The 10,398-nt window shown below is 40.6% G+C and overlaps 1 protein-coding gene across 13 annotated transcripts in view; it reads right to left on the bottom strand.

The window, feature by feature from the left end:
• LIMCH1 (LIM and calponin homology domains 1) overlaps window positions 1-10,398 on the bottom strand; it is a 104,133-nt gene that overhangs the window by 38,431 nt on the left and 55,304 nt on the right. For all 13 annotated transcript variants that reach the window (XR_003095564.1, XR_003095565.1, XM_025211420.1 and 10 more), the window contains 3 exons: window positions 9,322-9,476; window positions 8,682-9,090; window positions 4,253-4,477 (listed from right to left, as the gene is read on the bottom strand). Coding sequence is in view for 11 of the 13 variants with exons in the window: in XM_025211420.1 (XP_025067205.1) it covers window positions 4,253-4,477; window positions 8,682-9,090; window positions 9,322-9,476 (789 nt within the window). In the remaining 2 variants the exon portion in view is untranslated. The remainder of the gene's footprint in view (window positions 1-4,252; window positions 4,478-8,681; window positions 9,091-9,321; window positions 9,477-10,398) is intronic.

Below are 10,398 nucleotides of genomic sequence, written 5' to 3'. Positions count from 1 at the left end.
AAAAAGTTCACTAATTAAAAAAGACAAACAGTATTTTTCTTGAGACTTGCTATTTAGATCAGGATTTTTCCCCTCCCTAGTTTTTCATTGTCAAGTCTTAACAAGAGCTACAGGCAAGTCAATCATTCATTGAGAGTCATGGAACAGACACTTTAAATATAATGATGTCATTGGGCATGTCTACACATGCATTAAGGTGCTTTTTCTAATGTGCATTAAAATTTAGTACTTCCAATATGAGGTACAAAAGAAATACACATTAGGCTGCCTTAATGAGCAGTAATGAATGCTCATGGTTTTTAAGTGATGCTTAATGAGCAGTAGGCTATTTTACTGCGCATTAGCATAATCACACATTTTTTTATGTGACACTTTATAGCACTTTTACACGTGCTCTGGGAAAAGAAGGGGGCAGTGCTTTAATTAGAGTGACTCCGAGACCCTGGAGCCTCCAAGAACTTGTGCCTGGCACACAGGAGATCAGGGAAGGTATAGGCAACACTGTGGCAGACAAAACAGGAAGTAGAAAGCAGAGTGGCAGATCAGGAAGGAAGCATAGGACAGGAAGTAGAAAGCAGAGCATCAGATTGGGCAGGGAAGGGGACTGGAGTAGCACTCAGGGAAGATGCGGGGCTAATTTGTGGTATACCTGCCAAAAATACTGTCCGCTACTGCTCTAGAAATACCTGAAAATGTTCCTCTCTAGTACTCTTCAGTTGTGTTCATCTCCACTGTTGGCAATACTGTTGCAAAACCTTTCAACAATCCATTCCACACAACCATATTTGGGCAGTAACAGTGCAACCCCCAAACAAGTTTTCAATTGCTGGTTGTTATCAGTACAATGTAAGCTCTCCTTTTCCTGTTACTCTTTCTGTTGGAAGAATGATGTCTGGGGCTAAGTTGGTACATTTGTGTAAGCTCACGAATGGGATCCCCCAACCCTCACAAAACCCATATCATATTGCTCTATGAAGTGGTATAGCTTGATCCAACATCTGCTACTTGTGTAGAGTACACCAGAGACCAGCTGAACTGCTTTACTACAACACTACACAAAGCAAAGAAAAATATGTCTAGAAGACGGTGCATAATCTATCTGACAAGTGAACTGTAATATGCCTAGTCTATTTGATGAGCGAACTGAAACAGCAGGAAGCAATCATAAGAAGGAAAGAGGAGTGACAGGAAAGAAGAACAATAAGGCAAACAGAACAAGAAAGGGGAAGGACCAGAGATAAAATGATATACAGCAGGTAGGTGAATATGCACCATGCCTACATGTGCAGGTATTCAGGCACACTTATACACAGGATGACAACACAAATAAAATTAGCAGAATAACAAGAAAGAAATCCCATCCCACTAGAAACACAACAAAAAGCACTGGCAAATAGAAGCTCTGTTTCCAGTGAATTGTATTCAAAACCTGGATATGGAAGAAATGGAAAGAAAGCCCTAAATCATCTGACTGGAAATTAGAAAACTGGGGGAAAATAGGGTAAGCAAGCAAATAAAATAATTTCAGTGCTTAAAAAAAATTCTGATTGATATCCTTTATTTTCAACCATCCCAAAGGAACGTCCAGACAATTCTTTTGCCATTCTATTTCTAGAAAACTTGGCTTTCATCTCTTGGTTACTTTTCTTTTTCTTGAACTCTGGAATAGGGAATCAGGGCCAAATATCAGATAAGGAGGTTTACTATTAGTCTGCATGATGCAGAAACTAAGCACATTTTATGCTGAGTTAAACCTGTAGAAAGAGGAATCCCTTTTGTCTTTGGAAAAAATATGCTACATGACTTATCTTCTAACAAGGAGGAAGATGCGGTGAGCTGCTGTCTTAGTACTGCATTACTAACAATTCAATTAGCTAGAAAAGAATCTTAAAAAACCTTGAATCTATATACATTCACAGCTTAATGCATTATTATCAATATTTTATCAAAGTAAGCCCATCAGCAATCTTCCTCCACGCCTTCCTGTGCTACAACTGAGCTTTGTAGTTAGATTTAAAGCAAAAATACACAACTCTTAAATTTTGATTTCATAGCTGCACTTTCACCTACGTACACAAAGTTGTGCTGTCAATAACAATTCAGAACTCCCTAGGTTAGTGATTCAAGATCACTGCAAGGATCAGCCATTCATTGTCAGAGGCAACCCAGAGCCACAGGAATACCATGGCATGGAGTTCCTTGTGGATCTTCTTAGATCATTATATTGAAAAGGCAGGGCATAATAGCATCTTAGAGACTAATTAATTCAGAGACGCATATGATTTTGTAAGTAACAGCTTACCTTGTCAGATGCTATGGATGGACCTGCAGGGAGCAGGGGTTCTAAATAGAAAGCTGAAATTTAAATACATAGGATATAGAAGGAAGGTGGGGAGGGAAAAGGGGGCACTGCTAAGAGGCAAACCATAAGGACATAGGGGTTATAAAAGCTAGCGCAGGTAACAGGGATCATTACATTGATTGTGCTTGGTTCGTGTGTCAAACTTTTCTTCATAACCCAGAAAGCTATACAAAGCCACTGCTATTTTTTTAATGAAATGTATACAGAACCTGATGCAATCACAGTAAAGACCTAGGCTACCTGGTGGCAATGGAAACAGGGGGAGAGAGAGAGAGAGAGAGAGAGAGAGAGAGAGAGAGAGGGAGAGAGAGGGAGGGAGAGAGAGAGAAATATCTTGTTGAAAAAAACTCCATAGATGAACAAAAGGACCAGAAGTGCACTCAGAAAACAAGGGTCTTAAGCTTAGTGCATTGAGATCTTCTCCCTGTATAATACTGCCTCTGCTTTCTAAAACTAATCTGGTTTCTTTTCCTGGAAACAAAAATACTCTAGGAATGCTAACATTAGTTTATTAGAAACTGGAAAACCAAAATTCATCATAATAGTTGGTATCATCCAATTAACACTGCTGATCCCATCATGTAACTGAGGTCACAAAATCCTGAGTCAGAACTCTAGAAATGGTATCATGTAGGTGCCTATTTTATTCTCTCAAAGATTCCCTATCATGTTAATTCTGTGATTATTTTCCTTATTTTATAATTGCCAGAACTGCAGAGTCAACTGTGTATTCAAAGTCAGCTGCAACCCTATCCTACTTCTGAAGTAAGGATCATTTCATTACTACTCCCCAACCATCCTCTACACTGCCATCTCCCTACCTTCCTACTGTCACTTATTCGTCTCCATACCAGTCCCATGACAGTCACAGAGAAGTAGGGCTTGAAGAGAGCTCCACAGGTCATGAGTCCAACCCTTTGCCTGAGGCAGGACCATCTCTATCCAAACCATTCCATACAACCATAATCTAAACCAGGGGTTGGCAGCCCCCATCATGCATGCCAGAAGAAGTAGGTCTGTTACCAAGAATGAGCCTATATTCTTTGGGCAACAGCAAAATGTCACACATCCTTAGAAATAGTACTCGCACAATTACCTATCTAGCTAATACCCTGTGAATTAAAGGGAACTTCATTATCATTCCTGGCTTTTGTAATTTATTTTGTATCTCTGACATTGTATTTTGTTACATAGTAAGAAAGACCCAAATCCACTTTCCCTTCATGTTTCTTTTTCCTGGAAGAGTGCTCGCTTTGTTTTTTGTTTGGTTTTGGTTTGAGTCCTGCTGTGATGTGCTCCAGTTTTTTCTGCCTCTCTCTAGTGACAGTGAGAGGGATAAAAAGTTAAATTAATGCAAGTCTGTACAGTAAGGTGGCCAGGAAACACAGTGACCCCATGTATTTTGATAACTTGCCTCCTTTTCTAATACTTCCTGATAATGGAACGATGAATATCTAAATGCTAAAACTGCCAGCATATTAACATCCGTTAGTATGGAGGTGGAAAACTGAGACTAATTATAATGGCTCACACACTCCAATTACGTTGCTGATCTAATCAGCTAATGTCAGTAGAAGGACTGAATAAGACCTGTACAATAGCTGGGACAGAGTCAATTTCTCACATGGACCCAGTGAAATGTTCCAGCACTGAAGCATGCATATCAGTTACATGACATCCCAAGCAAGAAGCCAACTGCAAAAAGTTCTTGAATCCTCTACCTTTCCATGGCAGCAAATACTTAAAAAGTATAATTTCTTTGACCTGAGCTGATCCTCTTGTGATAAAACAAAATATAATCTCTTGGTTTTCATTAACTTAGTGATGAAATGCATTGAGAAGGAAATCTGGCAGAGAAAGTAAGGATGATGCATTCACTTTTGCTCTTACTGTTGTTTCTTTGTGCGCCCTGTGAGGGATAGGCCTCTGTAAACTGAGCTCAATGCTAGTGATGTCCTGCTTCAACTCTACAGGGTGCCCGTCCTCTCTGGCCACACCTTCACACTTGAGAGATTTACTTGGCGAAGGGGCAAACATTACTGTCGTATATTCTTTTTCCTTCTCTTCTTCCACTCCATTGTACGTTTCCCCATTCATGCTGACTTTTCCATCTACCTGCAGAACACAGTTAAATAAATACGCTGAGGAAATAACAGAAAACATCAAGTTGGCATGTATTTATTAATAAATAATCTGTACAGTACTAGTAATGTATTTAGTATTATTCAGTACACAAAATTAGAGGCAGTTCCTGCCAGAAATAATTTACAACCAAAATACAGACACTTAGAGGACAAGATAAATAAGAAAATCCAGAAAATGATTATATACTTTTGTTCTCCCATTGAGTGATAAGCACATTTTGAGGGTGTCACAGCAAGAGCAAGTTTTTAAGAGGATAACAGTTAGAGTAATAGTTCAGGGTAGAGTTGGGACAGGTAGAACAGACTATACATGGGGAAGCTTGAACAAAAGCACAAAGAACAAGTATATAACTCTTAAGAAGGATAATAATTGCAAGTCAATGTTTAAATGTACTAAAATCCCCCAATCATAGGAATAGTTCTAAACAGATACAGTGGCCTGGCAAGGTGGCTTCATATTACATTTTAAAACTACCAACAAAATTTGAAGCACTACTCTTCAAAGCATACTGTAATAAACACTTTGGTTTTGTCTTGCATCAAGAGAGGCAAGGATGCTTACCAATTACTAATTATACTGATGAACTGCTATGTAATCAGACAGCTCACCACAATATTAGTACATTGTGCGCTCTGGAATTTAGTTGGTCTGAGGGAGCCAAACCAGCAGGACTTAGCTTAATGTTTCGTTGTCTTACTGATCACAATATGAGAAGAAGCCAGCAACCTTCCACCCCTTCCCGAGTCAAACGATGGCACAGGAAACAAGAAGTCCTAACAGGCCACACTTTTGTAGAAGGGCAAATGGTCTGATATATAATATCTATTATATATATCTTAAAAGAAACATTAGAAAAAAGTTGCATATTTATTTTACTATTTATTCGGTTCAAGCCAACATTCCCTTTGCCCAGAGTTTGGAGCTTCTCAATCTGAGCCAATTAATTAGGGAAGGAGGATCAAATTAGCACTACCTGAATCCTCAATAGTATCTAAAGAGTCCAACCTGGACCAAAGTCCCATAGAGCAAGTCACGATACATGCAAACAAAGACACTTGCTCCAAAGAGCTTACAATCTAGATACAGTAATATAGAACAGATGGATACAATAGAAAGACAGGAAAAGCACTGGCTAACAATATCATGATACTGTAATTAAAGAAATCAGTAGCCATTTCAGCACACATTTCACAGCTGTAGATGAGATGGTAAAGATATGGCAGCTGAGATTAATTTTAAGGAAAGAGTTTTGAAGGAAGGTAACTTAGTTGGGCTTTGCATGTTTTTATAGGGAACTTCCATGGAGAAAGGGGTGTCCATGGAAAAAAGATTTTTGAGGGGAAAGTTTGATTTCTGGCAACAGGCTATTAATTATTGGCAGAGAGCTTACTTGGGCTGATGCCATATAGGACATATGAAATGTTTTTAAACGTCTGATCAACAAGTACTGCATAAATAACAATGCATGCAAGAACAAGTTCAGACTTAAGCTATTCCTTGGAACATTGGGTTGCAGATTTAAAGGACATAAGGACATTCAGCGAGGATATAAACAACAGAGAAAAGGACTTTACAATAAACTGGCACATTCTTTTAAAGTAAATTGCATATAGTTTACTATCTTCTTCCATGCATCTTTCTCCATTCAACTGGTAATGGACAACTTAATTTCCCATTAATGACAAGTTCAGCTTGCTATACACAACAAATTCCTAGTCAAGAGCAAACTGCTCATCCACCTGACTTTTCTTGTTCCTATGACTGGTCAAGGGTCTGCTCTATATATCAGGGCAATAAAAGAGAACCACAAACTGAAAGACCTGAAGATGACTGCCATATTTTAAAACTGAGTCTTAAATGAGCCAAAGCAAGCTTGTGCACAGATAATATGCACATGCATTTCAAACACTCTTATTATTGCTCAAGGTAAAAACACTCCTCTACTTTCCCTAACCACATCATCTACCCAACTCATCATTACTCACAAAACGTAATCCTGAATACAAACGTTGGCAAGTCTCAAATCCACAACTCCCTTGGGATTCTCTGTTGTGTTATCTAGTAGACAGGTCATGAAAGTTTAAAAAATAAAAAATCCAGAAAAATACTGCACAGTTAAAACCCATCCATTGTAAATGTCACTGTTTAGACTAAGACATTTCTCTGTTTATATTAGGGAGTGAAAGCAAATGTTTGAATTATCAGAACAGATGCTCTGGCTGCAGAGTTAAACAAACATTCTTCTCTCCTCCTGAACTGGAGCAAGTCAACACATTGTCATTAAAGAAAAGTATCATAAATAGATCTGTGTTTTAAACAGGGTAAAAAAAATGTATGGCTTAATTCTTTCTGGCATAATTCTTACTGAGATAGATTTCATGGTCCCACCTGAAGTAAACAACTGAACCCTGAGCTTGCCCATGTATAACTGTTTTTCCCTTTTTCATTTTATGGACAAAAAAACCCTAAAAGAATGAGAATTAGAAAAACAACCAAAGATAGATCCAGGTCTCACTCAATAGGAATGGTAAAAGTCAGAGGTTAAATTAATTAAAAAAGAAACAGGAATTACTAGTTTCATATTCCAGTAAGTCAGCATGAAGCAGCTTGCAGTTAGCACTTGAAATATGTATACGTACATAAGAACTGCCCTTAATTTCAATGGGAGCTAGTTCAGAACTGAAGAGGTTGTTGGTACCCAAAAGCATTCATTTTCACATTGACACAAAATGGGAGGACGTCTCATTTCAACCATCATTTACCCCAGTAAAAAAGACCTGTGAATTTTAGGTCACTTTTCACCCAGAAGCTTCATATTGACTAATGTCTCCCAGCACTAAATATTTAGCCATTTTGGCTTACAGTCTCCTTGAGATCTAGATTTTTTCTGGATTTCTGGCAGTGCCTGTGTGGGCCATGAGTGCCCTGCCAACAAGGGCTGTGTGCCATTGGGGGGGAGGCTATGGGGTGGGAGTGTGTGTGAGGTCCCCACAGCCCCCTACTCTCCCTCACATCCACTCCCTGCCCACCCAAGATCCACTGTCCTGTAGCCCCCCTGGGCATAGGCTCCATGCTGTCACCAGCCCCAGTCCCATGCTCCCTGCCCCTGCACAGCTGCAACACCCCCTCCATCCACCCCTGCCGCTTCCCTACCTGGTGCCTGGAGCAAGTGGGATGCTGGGGAACCTGAGCAGGTCCCTCAGCAGCTGCAGCGGTAGCAGCAGCAGAAGCCGCCACCCCACCCAAAAGCTGCGTACTGGATGGGCCAGGGCCCTCCATGCACGAAAGTGGGAGCGAGGCATGCGGGCTGGGTGAGGTACAATTAGTTGTAGGTGCCTGCAGGCCAGATGAAATTGCCTGGTGGACGGATCTGGCCTGCAGGCCATATTTTGCCCAGCCCTGGATTAAAGTAATTTTTATTTCTCGTGACCCCATCTGTTGTTTCTGTGACCCCATTTGGGGTCATGACCCAGAGTTTGGGAACTGCTGTCCTACACTCTAAGAAATCCAACGCTACTTCCAAACCAAGTTCTTCCAGTCTGTCTAATTCCATGAAGAAAGTTACAGTAAAACATTAATGTTACATAGTTAAGCACTAAAACTAAGAAACACCAGAATGAAAATCATCTGTGCAACCTTAATTCAACCCCCTTCCGCATACACATTATGATCCAGTCACACTATATGACCACATAAGTCTTGACGACAGGATTTTTGCACACATAATGAGCAGCTATTCAGGGATTTTTTGGTTGTTCATTCAGAGGCTTCATGCCTCATTTACTACACACCATTCAAATTCCGCTCTGAAGACAAAACTATTAACTTTTTCATGGTCTTTTCTATGGTGCTCATCATCATAGTCTTGAAATGTTTTATAAACATAAATTAATTTTAATACACCTCCTCCCTGTAAATTGAAGGGTTAGTATATTACCCCATCTTACAGATAGGGACTTGTGGCACAGAAAGATTCATGTCAAAAGTATCTATTAGTTATTAAGTGACTAACCTGAGATTGTTAGGAACTCATTTTTCTGAGAGTTTAGGACTGGCAATTCCAGGTTGTTTCCCAATTCCTTAACTAAATTGTGCTTCTATGCATAAATTTACATGATTTATGTTAGGATTCTTTTCCCTTTACATTGCTTTTGGACAATACAGCACGTCCTACCTTAAAGTTTTTTAAAACCTGCTGTGTGTTTTTGGGTTGTGAATAAGGCTTGGGTGTCAGCATAGGCACAGCCTTGGAAACAACAGTTTTGCTGGGAGACATGTGGCCTGTTGAAATGCTGGCTTCCAATTCACCGGTGGGAACAATGGTTGCTTCGATGGTGGCAGTGTATTTCGGAGCAGGCAGCGATTGTTGTCGTAAGTATTTCAGAGGATTTGGGTCTTTAGGTGGGGATGATGAATTTGGCTCCACTGAATGGCTTCTTTCCAGAATTTTTGGCATCTGCAAATGCTCAAGGACAGCTTCACTAATGGTGAATCTCTCAATGTACTGCTGTAGGATATTTTCAGCCTCCTCATGTGACCTTGCATTCTTGTATGCTTCATGTAGCTCTTTTTCTCTTCTCTCCCTGTGTGGGATAAACATGAGAAATTATAACTCCATGCACAGTTACCTAGAGTTACAAATGTGCATTGAGCCTGATCTGGAATAATTTGGACAAATTATTCACAGTGCATTATAAAATTGGTTCATTTTTTCCCCTCATGTCCCATACCAGAAACATGGCAGTAGCTACACACCATACCTGAAACATACAGTATTTTTAGACACTAAATTGCATTCCAGTAGAACAACCTACTTTTCCTCCACAATTTCTCTGTAGGTCTTGATACTTTTCCTTCGTTCACTTGCTCCATCACCACTCAGTAATTTCTCCATCTTTTTCCTTTCTGCTTCTTTTTTTATTAGGTCCTGTGAAGCACTTCTTCTGCGACTTTTCCACCGTGCCAGATCCTAAATAAGATACAGCACGTGTTCAGAGTGTTAACAATAGTAACAGGGCAAGTCTACACGTTCATTAATGCACTGTGGTTACAACTCATTAAGGTTAGTACCTCTAATAACAAGTACTAACTGAATATGCAGCGACCAGAGCTACTGTGCAGTAGTGTGGGTGCACATTTTTTTTGTGACACTAATGCACAGTAGATTATAGTTTCATAGTTGGTAGGGTCGGAAGGGACCTGAGTAGATCATCAAGTCTGACCTCCTGCCATGGGCAGGAAAGAATGCTGGGGTCAAATGACCCTGGCTAGGTGACTGTCTAGCCTCCTTTTGAAGACCCCCAGGGTAGGAGCGAGCACCACTTCCCTTGGAAGTTGGTTCCAGATCCTAGCCACCCTGACTGTGAAGTAGTGCCTCCTGATATCTAGCCTGAATCTACTCTCTATCAACTTATGGCCATTATTCCTTGTTAGTCCCAGTAGTGCTCGGGGGAACAGGGACTCTCCCATTGCCTGCTAGTCTCCCTTGGCCAGTTTATAGATGGCCACCAGATCCCCTCTCAGCCTTCTCTTGTGGAGGGTGAACAGGTTCAGGTCTCATAGCCTCTCCTTGTAGGGCCTGTCCTGCTGCCCCCTGATCATGCGAGTGGCCCTCCTCTGTGTCACAACCCAAGGGTGTGATTTTTGTTTTGTGAGTGCTTCGGCACTGCTAAATTGTTCCCGCTAAATTGCAGCTTCTTTGCATGGTGGAGTTTTCTGCTGCAGAGGAGAACCCTGGTGCAAAAGAATTCCCGCCACCAGTAGCTTTCTTTGCAGGGTGCATTTCTTTGTTGCAGCACAGAAATGCACGTTGCAAGGAGTTCCCGCCATTTGTATTCAAATTTGTGCCCCGCCATTGGCTAGTTCTAAATTATTCCTACGTGGCAGCTAGC

This window comes from Alligator sinensis, unplaced genomic scaffold (genome assembly GCF_000455745.1).
Source record: "Alligator sinensis unplaced genomic scaffold, ASM45574v1 scaffold58_2, whole genome shotgun sequence".
Classification (NCBI taxonomy): Eukaryota; Metazoa; Chordata; order Crocodylia; family Alligatoridae; genus Alligator; species Alligator sinensis.
The sequence above is the reverse complement of the archived record's forward strand: the minus strand, read 5'-3'. Positions and strand labels throughout refer to the sequence as shown.